Here is a 21,150-nt window from a genome sequence, read left to right as displayed (position 1 = left end):
AAAATTAAATTAACTGCAAGACTAAAAAAAAAAAAATCACAGGAAAAAAGCCATGAGTTCCGTGCTTGGCTTTCTCCTCCTCTGGAATTCTGCTGCTCTCCTTGGTATTGAAACCGCACTCCTTGGTAGGTGAACTTGGTCTCGGCTGGATTTCTTGTTGATCTTCTGGGGGAGGGGCCTGTTGTAGTGATTCTAAACTAACCTTTTTTTAATTTAAATTCAATTTGCCAACATATAGTACATCAGTAGGAAAACATATTTGGTGACATAAAGTAAAATACCTGTATGGCAAATGAAACCATAATATAAAGAACATTAAAAGATTGAAGAATAGATTGGAAGTTTATGTGTGTGTGTGTGTGTGTGTGTTTGTATAAAATTCATATGTAATACATATACATATAAAACCAAGGGATAATATCCATAGGTAAGAATTTCTACAAAATCATGTTGAAGAGTACTATGAGATTCCAATGAAAGGAATGCAGCCTGGAGAGTTTGTATGTGGTTAATCAATGGTTATTTAAAAGATATCCTGAATTTTTCAATGGGGACTAAAATGAAAAATATATCCCAACTGTACATTTTTCTCTTTAAATATTTGAGTATTCTGTCTTTTCGCCATGTGCTTGCCAACATGCGTCTAACTGAACTTTCCAATTTTAGTCATCTATTTTTACACCCTGACAAATATATCTGTTTTCCTAAATCTGGATTTATATGTTATTATTCTGGTGATTCTCCTTATTGCAGAAGGAGAAGGGTATTCAAAAATTGAACTTTCATAAGCCTGCTATTATAAAATATCTATTTATAGGTAGGCAACTGGCAGAGTTACCATAGAAACTGAAACAGCAAATCAATTCAGAAACCATGAAAGTGTAAGTAAAGATGTGAGTATTATGAATAGAAAGCAATAAAACACAATATCTCTGGTAATTAGTAGGAAAAAATGCAAAATAGGATATGTTTCAAAAGGTGATAATGGAAGGAAAAATAATTTACAATTATATTTTATTCACTAGTATAAATCTGTGCAACTGTAATGGAACTAGGCAAGTTCACATTTTAAGATGCTGTCAAAAATCAGTTATTTTAAGAAAACTGGATAAATATAAAACTCGTGCATGTACTTTGAGAAGCCCATACCTTAAGGCAAACAACTAGTATTCTCTAAATTTTCAATATTAAACCTACTTCAAATACAATGTCCAAATCATTTTGATTGGGCAGATGGACATCTTGACCCAGATCCACAACTTCTACAACCAGCACTGCACAAATTTTGTATACTGCTGGGTGAAAACTGCAGAGGAGGCCAGGACTCATATTACATAACCATCAAGGTGGTAAAATCCTTTGACAATTAATTGCATAGTTATTTTCAGCAGGCACATTTGGTGCACTAACACAGTTATGCCTGAACTTATGATTGTGGCTCTCTGAGAAGATTACAGTAAGAATTACAGCTAATTCAGGTGGGAATGGAATTCAGTTTTCTATCTTTTAAAAAAAATATGTATTTTATATTATAAAAGGTAAAACAAAAGAAAACAAATGTTCCATTCGTAAATGTTTTAACGAACGGACTTTCCTCAGCTGTGGTTATCCAGACTTTAAAATGGAGGTGTATAAAAGGAATGTCAGAAAGTTAAGATCCTTGGGGCGCCTGGGTGCCTCAGTTGGTTAACTGCCTGCCTTTGGCTCTGATCATGATCCCAGGGTCCTGGGGTGGAGCCCCGTGTTGAGCTCTCTGCTGAGTGGGGAGCCTGCTTCTCTCTCTCTTCCCCATTTCCCTCTTTCACTGTCTCTGTCTGTCTCTCTCTAGTAAATAAATAAACCTTTTAAAAAAATTAAGATCCTTTATTCATTAAATCATTATCAGTTATGCCCTAAATTGCAAAGCCATTTGTAATTTAACTTCAAATAAACCAATGTGAGAAAATGGATATTTTCCTAAACAACAAAAAGAATTTATCATTTACTAAGGAACACAAAATAATCATATTTCTATGAATATTCATTTAATTAAAGGCTTCTCCAAAGTTTACTTGGAAAAATCAGTGACTATGTGATTGTTTTCCCATATGTCTACTAAAGGGAAAAGAAAATGATTAGAGTGCAGGAAGTAGGTATTAAATTATGCCAGATATCTCCAATGGTCCAGAGTAGGAGGATTATGATTCAATATAGATTTGTTCAGCTTCAGAAAGCAATACATTCCATTCCCAAGGGGACATAGCTCAAGTACCACTCTCAAGGAGCTATAAACCTCACTACCCTGATTCAAAAAGGATTACATAGGCCAAGAGGGAGATTATATTGTCAATTATTAACCTTAAAAATAATTCTCCTAATGAAATATTAAACTTATTATTTGACTTTGAAAACATTAAAGGCCTCCCATTCGTTTGAACATCCAAAGAGTACATAGTAAGTGTCAGAACAAACAGAATAGTCCAAGCCATTTTAATTAAATTTAAGGAGAAAAAGAACTGTGGTTGGCAATCGCAAGTATGAGAAATCCTGATAATGAATATACTTTGGTGATGAGTTTCATGAATCAAATTAAAAACAAAGGGAAATATTTCTTCTGTTTTTTTTTTTTTAAGATTTTATTTATTTATTTGACAGACACAGATCACAAGTAGGCAGAGAGGCAGGCAGAGAGAGAGAGGAGGAAGCAGACTCCCTGCTGAGCAGAGAGCCCGATGTGGGGCTGGATCCCAGGACTCTGAGATCATGACCCGAGCTGAAGGCAGAGGCTTTAACCCACTGAGCCACCCAGGCCCCACTTCTGTATTTTTTCTAATTAACATATATTGTATTCTTTGTTTCAGGGTACAGGTCTGTGATTCATCAGTCTTACACAATTCACTCACCATAGCACATACTCTCTCCAATGCCAATCGCTCCACCACCTCATCCCTCCCACCCCCCTCCACTCCAGCAACACCAGCTTGTTTCCTGACACCAAAAGTCCCTTAAGGTTTGTCTCCCTCTCTGGTTTCATCTTGTTTTATTTTTCCCTCCTTTCCCCTATAATCCTCTGTTTTGTGTCTCAAATTCCTCAAATCAGTGAGATCATATGATAATTGTCCCTCTCTGATGTATTTTGCTTAGCATAATACCCTCTAGTTCCATCCATGTCATTGCAATGACAAGATTTCAGGTTTTCTGACGGCTGCATAATATTCCCTTGTAATATATACCACATCTTCTTTATCCAATCATCTGTTGATGGACATCTAGGTTCATTCCACAGTTTGGCTATTGTGGACATTGCTGCTATAAACATTGGGGTGCACATGCCCCTTCAGATCACTACATTTGTATCTTTAGGGTAAATACCCAGTAGTGTTATTGCTGGGTCATAGGGTAGCTCTATTTTCAACTTTTTGAGGAACCTTCATGCTGTTTTCCAGAGTGGCTGCACCAGCTTTCATTCCCACCAACAGTGTAAGAGGGTTCCTCTTTCTCTGCATCCTTGCCAACACCTGTTGATTCCTGACTGGTTAATTTTAGCCATTCTGACTGGTGTGAGATGGTATCTCACTGTGGTTTTGATTTGTAGTTCCCTGATGCCAAGTGATGTTGAGCAATTTTTTCATGAGTCTATTGTCCATTTGGATGTCTTCTTTGCAGAATGTTTGTTCATGTCTTCTGCCCATTTCTTGATTGGCTTATTTGTTCTTTGGGTGTTGAGTTTGATAAGATCTTTATAGATTTTGGATACTAGCCCATTATCTAATATGTCATTTGCAAATATCTTCTCCCATTCTGTTAGTTGTCTTTTGTATTTCTTCTGTTTTTATTTGAGCTTTTAACTGAAATGAAATAGATAAGTTGTGTGAACAAATTCTGCATGTACAGCCCAGTGAACTTTTAACCCATGTGAACCTTCAAATGTCAGTAGCACACACAAGTCAAGGACTAGAACACTGCTGGCCTCCCGCAAGCTAGTTTCATGTTCCTTACCAGTCACTCTCCACTCTGCACTCTTCCACACACCATGATTCTGACTTCAACTCCCATGGAATAGTTTTGTCTGCTGTTGAAACTTATATGAATAGAATCATTCTGCATATACCATTTCATCAATACTGCTCTTTTTATTCAATGTTACGTTTATGATATTCATCCAAATTTTGCATATATTTGTACTTATTTCTTATTTAAAGTCATGCAATATCTAATTATGTGGCTATGTCACCATTTAAAAAAATCTGTTTAAAATGACAGACATTTAGGTAGTGTTTATTTGTCTTTATTTACAATAGTTTGTTCCAAATATGATTGTTCATGGTTTTAGGTCAACATATGTAAGCATTTTTGTAGGGTGTATACCAAGGAAAGAAATTGATGAGTCATGGAGTTTCTACACATTCAGCTTTAGCCATTACTGCCAAATGGTTCTCCAAAGTAGTTTTACCCACTTAAATTCTCAGTAACAGTGTGTGAGAATTTTGGTTGTTCCACATCTTTGCAGCATCTGGCATTTTCTGTCCTTTTCATTTAGTGATTCTGGTGGGTGTGTAGTGAATTCTCATTGTTTCCAATTAACACTTCAAATATGTAATGAAATTGGATTTCTTTGTATCTTTGTATGTTTGTTAGCCACATGGAGCTCCTCATTGTGAAGGGCATATTAAAACAGTGATTGCTGGGGTGCCTGGGTGGCTCAGTGGGTTAAAGCCTCTGCCTTCAGCTCAGGTCATGATCCCAGGGTCCTGGGTCGATCCCCACATTGGGCTCTCTGCTCAGTGGGGAGCCTGCTTCCTCCTCTCTCTGTCTCTGCCTGCCTCCCTGCCTACTTGTCTGTCAAATAAGTAAAAAAAATATTTTAAAAAAAACAGTGATTGCTTCATAAGGGAAGACTGTAATTTGACCTATGTTCTAATGGCTCTACATTTTAATAAATACTCCTAGTGATGATTATTCATGTAGTATATGGCAACCGTTGCACTAGGTTATATTCAACATCAGGACATGGACTGTGTTTTAGTTACTATTGAATTTCTAGTGTCTAGCCCAGGGCCTTGTTTTGGAGCATTGGCTCTACATTTCTGTCTTTCTTTCTTTCTTTTTTTTTTTTTTACATATGAACATTTAAAACTATAAATTTCCTTCTAAGTACAGCATCAGCACTATTTTAGCTACATCTTGCTAGTTTGGGTATGCTGTGTTGTAATGATCATCAAGTAAGAAATATTTTCTGATTTTACCAGTGATTTCGTCTTTACTCCACCAGTGATTTAGAAATAAGTTGATTAAATTCCAGGTATTTGGAGGTTTTCTAGGTATCTTATTGATTTTTTTAATTAAAAGCAGTTTATTATGGAAACATAATGTCAAGTCTTTTTACTTATTGAGACTTGTTTTATGGCACAACATATCTGCTTAATGAGTGTTTCAAGGCACTTAAGAAAAATGTATAATTCTTCAGTTGTGTGTAAAGTATAAATATTAGGTCAAGTGACCTAATTTTTGCTTTATATATCTTGAAGTTCTGTTAATAGGTGCATTCACACTTAGGATTATTATACCTGCCTGTTTCTTTGACCTCTGTGCTGGTTAATCTAGTTGGGCTGCTATCAGTATCTTTCATTCTTTTCTCTTAATCAGTCAAGTTCTCTGAAATGAATTTTTCTACAGTTGACCCAGAGATTATTATCCTGTCATCATTCTGAGGCCTAAATAGGCAAAAGGATTGGATTTTCAAAATTCAGTATGTGACTGATAGATTTCCACTGAACTTTGAGGTTTTCATATGGATTCCTACCCTGCTCTGTGGTGTATGTTTCTAAGACACAGTCCTCTTACCCTCTCAAATAAGTCTCTGTCTCACTATTTCAAGGACATATCTTCAGTTTTCTGGAGAAGTAGGGAAGGGACAGTGAAGAAGAGAATCTGGAGGCTCTTGTGATTCAAACAGCCTCTTGTTCTTAACTTCACCCTTATATCCATTTTCAAGGTAACTGGTACTGCAAATTCCAAACTGTGGGACAACTGGTAAAGAACAAATCAGGTAACTTCTAAATTTCCAACATTTTGTTACAGAGCTGATGGTTATATGTGAAGGAATTAGTTGTCAAAATTACATAAATTAAGAGTCACTTGGGGTTAATAGCTGTGTTACTGCTGAAATTCTAACATTATAGATTCATTCTTCCTTTGAGTATTCAGTTGTTAAATTAAAAGAGAGTTTCTTCTCACTTCCAAAGGATTTGAATGAACAAATTAATTCTAGGGGATAATAAATTTCTCTTTCGAACGCACACCTGGCAAGTACAATACACTGACATTTCCATCAGCTATTTACATTATATTTAAAAATAATTTAATCGGACTTTTCTGGCAAACCTATGAGAAACCTGGCCCTTAGGAATAGGAATGTGGACAAGTAAATACAAAAAAGGGAGAGTGGTTCTGCACTAGTGTACTGGAAGATTGTGGAGTGGGGACCTAGAGCTGCTGGGGCCAAACAAGTGCTAGACTGAGGTCATGCATGGGGAAAGGATAAGAAGGGGCAGAACACAGAGTTTTCTGACAAATTGGATGGAGAGAGAGGAAATAAGAATTGAAAGATAATCCTGAGATTTCTAGAATTGACCTTTTGTTATTATTTTAATACTTAAACCCCTTTTCAAAAGCCATAAACAGAAGTCTTGGAATTTACATGATAATTATGGATTTTTCTAAAATGGAGTATTTCCTTTGAGCCCTTAAAATACAGTGCAGAATAACCCTTTCTTATATTGATAATGAGAAGTTATTGTTTTTCTCTAAGTTGAATTATTTCATATTAATTCACCTTATAAGTTTAGAAGAGTTCTATAGGTTACTTATTACTTTATAATTTTTTTTAAAGATTTTATTTATTTATTTGACAGACAGAGATCACAAGTAGGCAGAGAGGCAGGCAGAGAGAGAGGAAGGGAAGCAGGCTCCCCGCTGAGCAGAGAGCCTGATGTGGGGCTCGAGCCCAGGACCCTGGGATCATGACCTGAGCCAAAGGCAGTGGCTTAACCCACTGAGCCACCCAGGCATCCTCTTTCTCTCTTTTTAAAAAGAGGTTACAGAAGCAATGGCCGGGAGGAAATGTGAAATATTCATACAGTCACTTCTTAGAAGTTTTGACTAATATATAGGTATGTGATTGCTTTTATAGGCTGTGTACACGAACCCACATACTACCTATTTATATATGGTTAACTCTCTAGAACACAGTAACAGAGTCTCTCTAACTTGGTAATGCCACAACTTGATGATGCTCCAAGGTCTTGCAAGGAATGTGTGATGTAGACAGAGCAGGTTTAACAGAGCTGAAACTTAGTTTTGGGACAATACAAGTATGTAGGCTCCTGCCCCACACCTGGTGTCCATTGATTAATAAAAATATTAGAATAGATTAAAAACTCAGCTTAGAGATAGTAATCATGACCTTGTTGGTCTTGGATTTTGGAAGAGGCCATTTTTTTTCTCTAAAATTTACCTAAAGTTTTCTAAATAAGCTATAGTGTTTCTTTAAAAAAAAAATCATTTATTTGAGAGAGAGCATGAGAGAGAGAAATCACAAGCGGGGGGGGGGGGGAGAGAGAGAAGCAGACTTCCTGCTGAGCAGGGCGTTCCATGTGAGACTAGATCCCAGGATACTGGGATTGTGACCTGAGCCTAAGACAGAGGCTTAGCTCCTGTGTTTAACTGACCAAGCCACCTAGGCACCCAAGCTATAGTGTTTCTTAAAAAAAAAAAATGACTTAACAAAAAAAAAAGTATTAGTAATTTGACTTACCTTTATCTTGTGAACTTATTAGTTCACAATAATAATAATAATAAGAATGAAATAATAAGTAATAATATCTTGTGAACTAATAGCAAAGTGAACTAATGTTAAAACAAGGCTTCTAGTCAAATGTGTTTTATTAAAAAAAAAGAAAAAAAAATCAAGGGACGCCTGGGTGGCTCAGTCAGTTAAGCACACGACTATTGATCTCAGCTCAGACTGTGATCTTGGGGTTGTGACTTTAACATTCATGTTGGGCTCCAGGCTGGGTAGGGAGACTACTTAAAAAAATAAATCTAGGGGCACCTGAGTGGCTCAGTGGGTTAAGGCCTCTGCCTTTGGCTCAGGTCATGATCCCAGGGTCCTGGGATGGAGCCCCGCATCAGGCTTTCTGCTCGATGGGAAGCCTGCTTCCTCCTCTCTCTCTGCCTGCCTCTTTGCCTTCTTGTGATCTCTGTCTGTCAAATGGAATAAATAAAATGAAATAAAATAAATTCTTAAAAATAAATAAATAAATAAATAAATCTGTCATCTATCTATCTATCATCTATCTACCTATCTATCATTATTGATAAGGAATTTTCCAGGCTAAATTACCTTGACAGGGTTTTGGTGAATTAAACGCTTTGCTCCATCTTCCTCTAAGTCTCCTCCAGGCTGTATGAGTGGATATTTTTGAACCTGATACTCACCAAAAAGGGGGAAAATTCCAACTATTTTGTGCTCACCATCACAGACAGAGCTGCAATCCCAGAACTCTGGCTTTTAAAATCAGGTCTGTCAAGAGCTAGTTCGTGAGCTTGACAAAGTCCTTTAACTTCTTGGAGTTTTTGCCTGTCATTTTTCAGATTGAAACAGTAATTGTTATTAAGTTAGGAGGATTTAGTAAAGTCATATCGATAAGTTTGAGTTTCTTCAATGCCGAAGCACTGTAGTAAGCACTAGAAATACAATGATGAGTAAAACACAGTCCCTCTCCACTTGTTGAATATGGCCTCTTGCAATGGTTTCCAAATGGTTCCAAATGTTAGTGAGCATAATCATCAGGTATTTATTAAAAGATGGAATTGTTAAAATGTAGACCATATTACAGCTTTCTTGTGAAACAATTACAGGTTTATATGAAATTGTTTATAGCCCTTTCACTCAAGCACATATGTATTTATTCTTTTTAAATATTCATTTATTTTAGAGAAAGGAAGAGAAAGAACAAGTGGGGAAAGGGTGGAGGAAGAGAGAGACTCTCAACCAGGCTCCCTGCTGAGCATGGAGCCCCAGGTAGGTCTCAATCTCACAACCCCGAGATCATGGCCTGAGATGAAATCAAGAGTGGGAGGCGTAACTGACTGAGCCCATCCAGGGGCCCTTCAAGCACATATATGTTTTATAAATTGATCAAGGAAAGTTTAACTACTTTCAAGCAAAATTTCATCAGGAACAGTATGTGTTTTGGATGCCGGCAAAAACTGAAAACTGGAAGATTCATGTGATTCATCAGTATACACTGACTAATATAAGCAAAGAAAAAAAGAAAAAGAAGAAAAAGAAAGAAAGGAAGGAAGGGAAAAGACTGGAGAGGAAGGATTAATTAGAGAGGCAGGAGAATAAAATCACCCATGAAAGATTTGTCTTATTTCGCAACTGCTTTTGGATTGACACACTTTAAGACCTTAGTAGAGACATCTCTTCTGCACTTTCTCCTCAGTACTTTTCTCTTTTGACCTGGAAGATGACCAATCAATGGTAGAAGGAAAGACTGAAAATCTAGTCAGGAAGTGTATTATAAAATAGTCACCCATTGATCTCTCCATAGTTTTGCCTTTTCCAGAATGTCATATAATTGGAATCATGTAGTGAAGACTTTCAGTCTGGCTTCTTTCACTTAGTAATATGCATTTACGCTTATTCCATGTCTTTTCATGCTTGGTAGCTTTCTCTTTAATTGTAGGAATTCCATTTTTAGCACAAAGTTTCAATATTTTCACCCCCTATACTTATCATTTCCTATGGTTACATCTGTATAGATGCATATATATGGTAGCATAGAGAACAAAAGAAAGGAACAGTAGCAAGAATTTTGCTTTTTCTTGATCTTCTTCCCTGTTAAATCTATGTGAAAGGAACAACATAATATTTAGTTACCATGCTTAATAGTGTTTGGTGGTGACAAGCAGAGGGCCAGTGTGATACTAGAAGCATGTTTCAGTACAACAAGCTGAGAAGCAACTGGTGGGTGGAAAACTCAGATAGGATCTGAATTAATAACCTGTCTTATTTTTCCTAAAAATACAAGAAGGATGTGGCGCTTTATTTTTTATTTCTTAATTTTTTTTTTACAAATTTTATTTATTTATTTGACAGAGAGAGATCACAAGTAGGCAGAGAGGCAAGCAGAGAGAGAGGAGGAAGCAGGCGCCCTGTTGAGCAGAGAGCCTAATGTGGTCCTCGATCCCAGGACCCTGAGACCATGACCTGAGCTGAAGTCAGAGGCTTAACCCACTGAGCCACCCAGGCACCTGGTTGTGACACTTTGAAGGTATGATAAAAATGACAGTGGGGATATACATTTGTAATCTCATAGCAAACTTTAAAATATAGTATATATGTAAATAGCTTTTCAAGAAGGGTAGAAATGTTGCTCACGGTCACAAAATTGGTGAGTGATCCAGCTAGGATTGCACTGTGTCCTGCATTTCTAAAATCTATCTCTGGAAGATAGACATGTTGAATATAATTAATAAGTATTTACCAATTAAATAAAAGAATTATATTGGGGTTACCAGTAACATTAGAGGTGTCTTTATTTGGATTCATTAAGGTCACTAGACAGCCTAAGGGCGCATGGATAGTGCCACTGAGGTAGAGAAAATAGGTGTGGACTCCTCTCAGTTTGTCTTCTGCTCATGTTAAGTTCACTCTACATTCTCCATTTTATAGGTACCATCCCTGAAGGTTGGGGTTCCTTCATTGGGAAACTTATCTTTGCCAATGAAGGGTACTGGATACCCATGTGTAAAGTTTTCATTGGTTTTTGAACTTGAATTTTCATAAACAATTTGAGGAATTTTAGGAGAACATCTTATCTGACTTATGTTTTTAAGACGTTTCTCTGGCTGCCATGTGAAAAATGGACTATAGGGCAGCAAAAATGGAAGCGTCAATCCTAGAGAGGAGTATCAAGAGTCCATGGTGGTCTGTCCAAGTCTAAAGACAATGAAGTTGGGGGAAAGAGATCATAGGATATATGTTGAGACAGACGAGATAGGATTTAGTTCAAAAGTGAATGGTCAGGGAAAGGAAAGGATTACGTATATAGTTTAGATTTTCTGCTTTTGCAACTGTAGTGGAAGTCAACAGTTTACTATTACTAAGATGGAAGAATACATTTGGGAGTAGAAATCAGGAAAAGTATTTTGAAAATGTTAAATCTGAGATAATTATAGATATATAAGCATAGATATCAATCTAGCAGGCAGGTATGTATTTCTAGAGAGAGGAGAAGATTGAAGATAAAGAAGTCACACAGCATTGCTCAAGATTAAGAACCAATAATTGTGTACTGCCACACAGAGTTTCAAATGTTTTGCCTATATTTTTTTTCAAGATTTATTGATTTATTTATTTGAAGGGAAGGTACAATGGCAGAGGGAGAAGCACACATCCTGTTGAGCAGGGAACCCAGTGTGGGACTTGATCCAGGATCCTGAGATCATGACCTGAGCCCAAAGCAGACACTTAACTGACTGAGCCACCCAGGTGCCCCTGTTTTGCCTATATTTATTCATTTAATCTCCATACCTACCCTAAACTATTATCCATATTATACAGGCAAGAAAAGTGAGGAACACAGTTGTTAGAGCTAGAATTTGAATACTTGTTAGCCTGACCCCAAAGACATTACTCCACAATTATGAAAATAGCTGTGGTATCCTAAATGGTAGATTGGGTGGGAATAAAAGACCAGTGGATAGGCCAGATATAAAGAAATTGCTCTAATTCCTGGACTCTAACATCTGATTTTGAATTATAAAGATAAGTTTCCAGTGTTGACTATAAAGAGAGCTTTCTTTCTTTTTTTTAATAATAGAATAAATCTTTATTGGCACCTTCCTCTACCAAGATTACTGTGGAGGTGGGAACATTTGAACAAACAACTGTTCCAAAATCATATCTATTGTGAGGAGACTGTTTGTTCCAGGAAATCTGGCTTACACAATGTCAACATTTGAAAAAGATGCTTCAAATAAGAAAAGGGAGAAAAATATAAATAACACTTATTTGGCTTCAGAGTCTTGGAGGGGGTTTCTGAGAACTGTAGGATTGGGGGGCATAATCAAATAGATGACCATTTCTTTCTCTTTGAAATGCTCTCATACTTTCCTTTATGTGATGAATTCTATAACATACTCATTTCGATCATTTTTTTTCTCTTATAGTAGATGGAGTATACTGTAGTCATCCAATTATTCTTATATTTGAGTACCTTTTGTGCTAGGAGCTGCTTATTAAAGCTTGTAATTTAATGTGTAATAAATATCCAATGCCTCGTTACTTGAATTGCTCAATAATACAAACTGAGTAAGTGACTACATTGGTCATGCAGAACAAGGATTATAAATATAAATATTTCATTCATTCATTTCATTCATTCATTCATTCATTTCAAAGTTTATTGAGTGTCCAACCTATGTGGTGGGTGATGTTTTAAACACTAGGGATTACAAAATGAGCAGGAGGTATTTTTCCCTATCCTCAACATCCTTCTTGGATCTACCACTTGTGCAGTTTCGAGTAAATCTCTTCTCATGTGTTCTTCTTTTCTCATATGTGAAATAGGCAATTATAGTGATTATACCTAAAAAGATGAGTGATATCTCAAATCCCTTCCAGCCCTAAAATTAGAATAAAGGAAAAATTAAAAATAAAGAAATATTGGCATTTAGCCTTGAAGGACAAAGGGGATTTTAAAAAGGGAAACAAAGACTTTCCAGAGAATTAAAAATAAGCCACACACTCAAGCACCCACCCACCTCCCATCCCCCCACACAAATGAAGAAGCTGGACCTGTGGCAGCAAATAGTTTTCAGTGGAGAAGCAGTGAAATATAAGGCTCTACAGCCCTGTTGTGAAGGGTCTTGAAGCTATTATGACAGAAACTGGTCATGAACCTCCAGGAGCCATTCTCATCCTTTTTCATTTCCTAAGAGAAAACAGATTTTTAGCGGGCCCAAGGCCTCTCACCTAGAGACTTTATCCCCAGCCTCTCTTGTAGTAAGGTGATCTGGTTTGTGCCATTTGGGTAGATTACACCTGACATACAAAACCTCTGTGTCTTCTTCTTAAAAACAAAGCTGCATATCTTTACATTCCTCCTTCCCACTCCATTCCTGCTGGGAAATTATGGCAACTGGAACAACCATGGTAGTTGTGTGGTAAGGATGGCAAAACCACTTCTCCATATGTGGGCGGCTCATATCTGTACTGTCTCATTGAGGTGGAATCTTTCAGCATAGAAACTTTTAATAGTGGGCTTTTCATTCAGCATAATTCCCTGGAGATTTATTCAAGTGGTACACTATCAATAGTTCATTTATTTTTATTGCTGGGTAGTATTTCATGGTTTAACCATTCACTCATGGAAGAACATCTGAGTTGTTTCCAGTTTGGGGCTATTAGTCGTGAAACTGAGGTGAATATGTAAAGTATTTTGGGTGTGGACACAGTTTTTATTTCTGTGGGAAAATGTCCCCAAATGTAGTTCCTGGGTCATATAACTGTATGTCTAGTTTTGTTCGTTAAAGAAATTGACAAATTGTTTCCAGAGTGGTTATACCATTTTTCATTTGCACTAGCAATGGATAAATGATCCAATTCCTCAACATTTTTTTCAGCATTTGATATTATTACCTTTTTTTAATTTTAGTCATTCTTATATGTGTATAGTAATATCTCTTTGTGGTTTTAATTTCTATTTCCTAAATGGTTAATGATGTTGAACACTGATTCATGTGTAATGAATCTTTTGTAAAATGTCTCTTCATACCTTTGTTCATTTCTTATTTTACAGTTTTACTCTTTTAATCTTTGATATTTACTATGCTATTGTTATTTTGCTGTTCTTTGATATTTATTGCTCTTATTGGCATTGTATTGTTGAGTTCTGAAGATTTTTTTCCTGTATCTTAGATTTGACTTTAAAAGCATGGCCAAAGGGAGAGGACACATTGGACTTCATCAAAATGTAAGACATTTGCTCTTTGAAAGACCTTGTTAAAAGGATGAGAGGACAGGCTACAGGTTGGAAGAAATATTTGCAAACCACATACCTAACCAAGGACTAGTAGCTGGTCCTTGTACTAGGTCCTGAAGATTTCCTCCTGTATTTTTTTTTATCAGGAGTCTTATACTTTCATAATTACATTTAAGTATTTAACTCATTTTGAGTTAGTTTTTAAAAATACTTCTTTTTAGGGGCACCTGGGTGGTTCAGTGGGTTGGGCCTCTGCCTTCAGCTCAGGTCATGATCTCACGGTCCTGGGATCAAGCCCCTCATCAGGCTCTCTGCTCAGCCTGGAGCCTGCTTCCTCCTCTCTCTGTCTGCCTCTCTGCCTACTTGTGATCTTTCTGTCAAATAAACAAATAAAATTTAAAAAATACTCCTTTTTATGCCTTTGAAAATACCTGTCATTATTTAATTTAGATGCAGGATGGGAAAGATTGATCTGGGAGTGGAGTGGATTAGATTTTCCTAGTACTCAAAGATTCTTTACCTTTTCTCAGAGGGACATCTCAGGTTTGAAAGCTATGAACCATAACATGGGGGGAAGAAAGAGTTTCTAGTATAGAATATCTAGCTTTCTTTCTAAAAGGCAGTACCTGGGTGCAGTGTGTCCTGAAGTGATTAAGGAAAAGGAGAGATTTTAAGGGAATATCATTCTCATACTTTTTTTTTTTTAAACCACTTCCCATTTGTCAGTTGTACTATTTTGTAAAGCTAACATTAAACTTTAGATGGATTTTCCTCAAAGGCAACGACTGAGAATCTTAGTGTAGCGAAAGTAAAGGAGATAAAATGGGCATTCAACAAATTTGTTAAATAGAATTAGGTGGTAGAACTATAGATTTGCTCAGTTTGCCCTCATTATTATTGACCACAGTGCACAATCACAAACAGGAGCTTTCATTAACTAACAACAGTGTAGACAGTGAAATAAAAGTCATCTCTGTATCAGAGGATTCATCTAGATATTCTTTTGCATTTAGAAAATATGGTCACTGGGGATTTCCTATAATTTGGATCTTACCTGTAATATCATATACTGTTACTGACAACTCTATTTTCTTCAAACTGGAGCATTTGATCTTAGAGCATTTTAGAAGCTTTCTGCAGATTAAAGACAGGAGACGCATTCAATAAACAGAGGAAATGAAACATCCAGTCACAAGCAGACCTTTATCCATTTCCCAAGTTACATTTTCCTTTTAGATGAAACCACTTCAATTCCTTTTGATTTCCTTCAGTTATATTATGTTAATTAAGTTACTTTCTGAGCCACACTTAAATTTTCACATTCCCTTTGAACTATAATAGCAATGACCCACAGATAGGAAGTAAAGACTTGACCTGTAAAAGACAGAAATGATATTGTTCCCTAATGATAGCTATATCATCATACGATATATGATATATGATCCGGAATGCACTCAGCTGGTATCTGACGAGAAAAGTTCTAGGATCAGGGTTACTTGCAAACCAATCACCTATTCTGACACATTATGTAATGAAATGGTTGATGTAGGCTCTTCGCTACTCCATTGTTTTGCTTATATCCACTGTATGATCAGAGATGACAGTACTCATTTGTTAGTCGTGTTAGATCAGCAAGTTATTTTCTATTATCCTGACATTAGATTTTGCTCTCTGGATAAGTTAGTTAATAATTATATATAGAACTTTAGAAAAGACTTTAGGATATCTTTTAGAAAGGATAATAGAGCCAAACATCCCTGTTTTAGAGTTGAAAAATCAAGACCCAGAGAATCTTATTATTGTATTTTGACCATAATAAGATACACATCATTATACATATATTAACATCTCTAAAATCAATGTGGTTTTGTTTTGTTTTACCAATGGGTTTTCTATAGTGAATTGCATCATACTGCATTTGTTGGCCAGGTGGCAATCATGATGCATGAACTTGATAGCATTACTGGATAACTGTAACTTCATGTTTCAGTAAGTGCTCCACTTCAGGATCATTTGAGTAAAGCGTAATTCCCGGTTGAGGTCTAAAAACTTGTGTTAGTATCTTCTAGTCAAACTTATCAGCAGTATCAGCAGTAAAATCATGTAACAGTTGCTAATGTCTTGGAAAACAATCCTGGCGCTAATAGTAGAGTATTCTTTTAAAGAAAAGTTGGCACAAAGGGCAATAATATTGGGGAAAAGAGGCCCAACAACTACTTTATTCAAAAGTTGATTCAGAGCAATTAGCCCTGACATATTTTAATTTTTTTACTTTATAATGTTCATATGTGAGAAATCTATGTCTAAGTAAATTTTAAAGAGATCTTGTTATAAGCATAAAATCAAAACTCAAAATTATGCAGAAACATTATGGTGTAGTTTGATAAACTTTTCTTTGTGAGTGCAATACTCTTTCTTCTAAACAATTATGAATGTATTCAGCTCTGATTCATTCTTGTTTCTTCAGCTGTTTTCCTATAAGTCAAGTTATTATCCATTCATACTCTCTCTGAAATAAAAAACCAAAATGTTCCAATTTTGGTGAAGAAATCTAATCTTTATTTCTATGATGTTAGCACAATATACTCACACAATAGCTTTAATCTGTACTTAACAAAATACATTATAGCACTTTACAAACTTTATCAGTTTGGAAAACATTGCATAACATTTTATTAAACACAATACTTTATATATATTATATATATTTTCATAATTTTATTTACTTTAAAAAGATAATTACTCTCTTTATTCAATACTTGGTTTTCTCAGTAAAGCACAGCCTAACAAAGGAAGAAGTGCTCTCATTAGCAAATCAGATAAATAGAACACTAAGAAGAGATACCACCTGTTAGTCTCATTTATTTTAAATTAAGGTACCAGTGGAATGTAAACAAATATTTTTTTGTAATTTTTTTTTACAAAAGATGTATTATCAAATATACATGCAGAGGTCTGAGTTCTAGTGACTATCATTATATTTCCTTAACAATGTGGTACAATTGGTTCAGTCATTAAAAACTGTAGCCTTTGGCACTTTGAGTAGAAAAAGAATATATCAATATTTATGTAAAGAAAAAAAAAACCCTCAATGACTAGAGAAGTACTTTAAAATCTTTTGTTAAGAAATAGGAAAGATTAGGAAACATCTTACTGCACCTGAAATGCTGCAGCTTTTTTTTTTTTTCTTCAGAGTACTAAAACCAGTCCACCTTTCTCTCTATGAAATGGCAGAAGCCAGTAGGAGTGTGGTGACGGTGGTAGTGGCGAGAAGTGGGGAAGGCAACATTTTACTCCCACTTCCCTCTCTGAGAAGGAAATTGCCAGAAGGGATATAGGTGAATCATATTTTATTGCCAGAGTTTTCAATTCTGCTGGTTTCAGCTAAATCCCTAATGCTTTTAGGAAGTTGGTGACTCTAGAAAGCTTTGCCCTTTTCCTGTAGAAGTTGATAATGAAGTGATAGTCTTTATCTCAAACAACTCCTTCTGTCCTCATGGAAAACGAAACAGATCAGTTCAACCAGCTTTGTCGTTACCTTCTATCCCCTTGGCAATCATTGAGTGTATATTAGAATTCTTAAGAAATGGTGTAAAAAAGGCTTGATAATAAATTCCAAGAACCAAATATTTCTCCGTACTTAAATTTTTAAGTTGGAAAACACCTCCAAATGTTTTGGTTTTATCTTCTTCTCATTGTATTGGTTTCCTTTGATTTAGGCTGAAGGCTTTATTCAGGATAGGTAGCAAAACTATTGTTTGCACATTAAGCACTAACACTGTGACTACTTAGAGATTTTGAAGAAATATATTGTTAATTTATACTGATATTTTCACTTATCAATTTGCATTTTTTTTTCAGATCTTCCTGTTGATGTCCAATGAGCAAAAATATCTGAGGGAAGAAGGTAAAACCCAACAACTGTTGCTCTAATTTACTGGTTATTAGGATATAAAAAAGAATAATCTGGAACAAAATGAAGTTTTTGGATTACTTGTTAAGATAGCAACCAAAGCCAGCTGGTTGGAGACATCCAAGTGTGGATTCACCCAACATTGCTGGCAATGTAATCCACAATGTCAAGTGTTGGTTCAGATTTCTTGTTCACAAATTCACAGAAATATATTTTGCTTAAGGAATGTCAACTGTTATTCTTGCTTTAAAAATAGAAAAACATATCCATAACATCAAAAAAATTTTCAATTAATAAATAAAGGAGGAGCCATAAAATGCAAAATATGATCACAATTTCCAAAGACGCTAAAACAAAGTATTTTTAAAATTCTGCAAATTTACTTACTAAAAAACAGAATCAGGAGCAGTAGCTATACTTAAATAAAAAGTAAGCATCAAAATAAAAACAACCTATGTAGAAAAGTACTAGTTTTTCCCTCTCACTGAAAATATTCCTACACAATTTTTGTTGCTGAACAAAGCATAATTTTGAAGAAATGCACAAAACCTTTTCGTTTTTTGACTGTGACAGAGCCACTACAGAGAAGCTGCGGGGTGTCCTATTCTAACACAAAGCAGCCAGCATCTTCTTAATACAGTAGCATTTCTTTGACAAGGAATTGCACACCACTATTTCACAGCTAAATAGAATTTGAGAGTTTACATCGTATATGTACTATAATAATCAGCACCACCCTTACTGAGCTCTAGGTGCAGATTCTGCAAACTGAATATATAATACTGCATGGCCTCTGCTGTAGGGAAACACGTATTCTGGATTCCCACAGCTAATTATAAAGAAAGATCCCTAAAGTTGGCACATTCAGGAAGTAAAATAGTATACACTGAAGGAAACCACTTTCTTCTGATACTGCCTTCTGCAAACCTTTTGAGTTTGAAGATAGGTCTTAAGATTCTTCACAATATCACATTAGTTAGGTTCCTGCATTGTGCTTTTCCCTCCCCATGATGTGAAATCTACAAGCTTGAGTGTAGTAGTTCTCAAGAGTCATTGAGTTCCGGGCTGATGGTAGATGACCCAGTTGGATGAGAAGTTTTCTCAATCTGCTGGAACAGAGCACAGGTAGAATCAAGATGTGGTCTTTTGGGGGTTGCTCAAGTGCCGAATGCCATCACTCAATCTTTATAAGCCCGTGTTGGGGAGGTTCCCTTGTAGAAGATATTTCTAGTGTTTTCAGGGCTATTACTTCTTTCAGGGATTAAGATGATGTTACCCTTTCTCCGCAGGGTAGAGTCGCGGGAGGAGGAAATGGACAGCGTCTCTGACCCAATTTCGCTGCCCTCTACTGGGGTGACCCGGATTGTGGTGATTCCATGGTGGTGATGCTCATTGTTATCTATGTTGCTTCTCTTGCGGTCTCCAGAACCAAAACTGTCTTTCAGGGACTCACAGCTTTCTGAGTCCCTGTTGAGATCATTGAGCTCATAAGTTTGGCGAAGGCTGCCCTTTTCAGGGGCTTTCCATTTCCAGGAGCCACTACCTTCGCCTTCAGTGGATGGGATCTGTATGATGGGCCTGTTGTTCTCTGGGTGAGCCTCAACCCTTACGATCCCACTGGGTTCATGGTCTGTCAAGGTTTTGTAGCGGATGGAGCCTGTGCAGGAGACTGTGCTGCCTTCGGTGTTTTTGGGGCTGCTTTGGAGGACGCCCTGCTGCTTGGACATAGCGATTACTTGCATGATTCGGGGCTGGCTGTTGCTTCTATTACAGGCCACAGTCTTCTCAGCAGCTTTCAACCATTTGGCTCGAGCAGAGCTGCTTTTGGGAGAGGTGCTTATGTTTTCCTGGGTCTCCTCGGGGATATGCACTAACTGTGAGGACCCAGGGCGGGACTGAATGGACACTCTTGGTCCCCCAGGCATGCTATTGTTACACCCAGGGACAGTGCCAGGCTGTACTTTGAGGTATTGATTGCTGGGAGCATGGTGGTCTCCATTCACCCCCACCCTGGAGGGCTCTGAGCTTGACCTCATTTCTATGGATCTGGGTGGTGACTGTCCAGGCTCAGTCTCTATAACTTGCAAGGACAACTTCCGACTTTCATTCTTATTCTTCCACTGGGTGAGAAGCTGCTTTGATCGAGCAGAATCCATAGAGGCATGAATGGAGGCATTTCTTCTGACAGGGTCTTCTACGGATGGGGTGTTGGCTCTAGGCAGGGTATTGCTAAAGGTAACCATGTTCTCCTTCCCCATGGGGCTCCGTGGAGTGATGATTTCCACATCAGCATTTGCTCTTTTGAGGTTTGTCAATGAGCTAGCATCTCTGTGGTTTCGGTTGAGGATACCTTCTGTGTGAGCAATTCCATCGCTGCTGCTACCATTTTTAGCGGATAAAACTCGGCTGGGGTCTTGGTTGAGGTCTGTCAGAGATCTGAGGGCATCTCTGTGCTGAAACATACTCTCATCACTAGGCAGAAAATTCCCCACAGCATACAGGCCCTAGTGTTGAAGAGAAACAATGAACATCATGCACTAGAAGACACGGTTACTAAGAATTTGTCTCAGATGATCCACTGAAGCATATAAAGAAGGTATGTGCTCTCTATCCATCATTGACTAATACAAATAACAAAAAAACCAAACTACAATTACTCAGGAAATCTTCTGTAAGTTATATCATAAATCACAGAACTAACCGTTCAGAACTAAGGGGACCGTTATTTTATATTAATTGGATTTTCTCTCCTTTCTCCATCCCCCTGGATGTTTTTGTGAATCTTATCCTCTGTATGTTTTGAGAAAAAAAGACAGACAATGAGAGAAATAAGGACGTTCTTCTGCTTTTCAAAGCAACTCATTTTTCTGGATTTAGGAACCTCTTGTTGAGTGACACCTTGAATAGCGTAACTGATTTATTTTACCTTCCATTTTCAATCACACCCCCTGATGGAAAGTGGGGGAGGCATGAAAAATATAAAGCAAGGAATCATTCATAAAACATGCTGTTAGGTTTTGCAGTGAGGTCAGAGAAAAATACTGTTACAACTCAGATCAAACACAGCCCTGGGTGGTCAGCATTACACAGAATATTCTCAAAAGAAAGGGCAGACATTAGTACTAGTTGGGAACATCCATGTTCTTTCCTTTAAGTTTGGAAGCAATAGTTGATCAATTCAATGCTAGTACACTAAATCTG

The 21,150-nt window shown here is 36.8% G+C and overlaps 1 protein-coding gene across 1 annotated transcript in view; it reads right to left on the bottom strand.

The window, feature by feature from the left end:
* Nucleotides 1-19,111: 19,111 nt before the first annotated feature.
* The window catches only part of PLPPR4 (phospholipid phosphatase related 4), a 39,076-nt gene continuing 37,037 nt past the window's right edge, over nucleotides 19,112-21,150 (bottom strand). The window contains exon 7 of the mRNA XM_059375491.1: nucleotides 19,112-20,453. Coding sequence (XP_059231474.1) covers nucleotides 19,128-20,453 — 1,326 coding nt within the window. The 3' untranslated portion in view covers nucleotides 19,112-19,127. The remainder of the gene's footprint in view (nucleotides 20,454-21,150) is intronic.

This window comes from Mustela nigripes, chromosome 14 (assembly GCF_022355385.1).
Source record: "Mustela nigripes isolate SB6536 chromosome 14, MUSNIG.SB6536, whole genome shotgun sequence".
NCBI classification, from domain to species: Eukaryota; Metazoa; Chordata; class Mammalia; order Carnivora; family Mustelidae; genus Mustela; species Mustela nigripes.
Note: the sequence above shows the minus strand (reverse complement) of the source record. Positions and strands in the feature narration are given on the sequence as shown.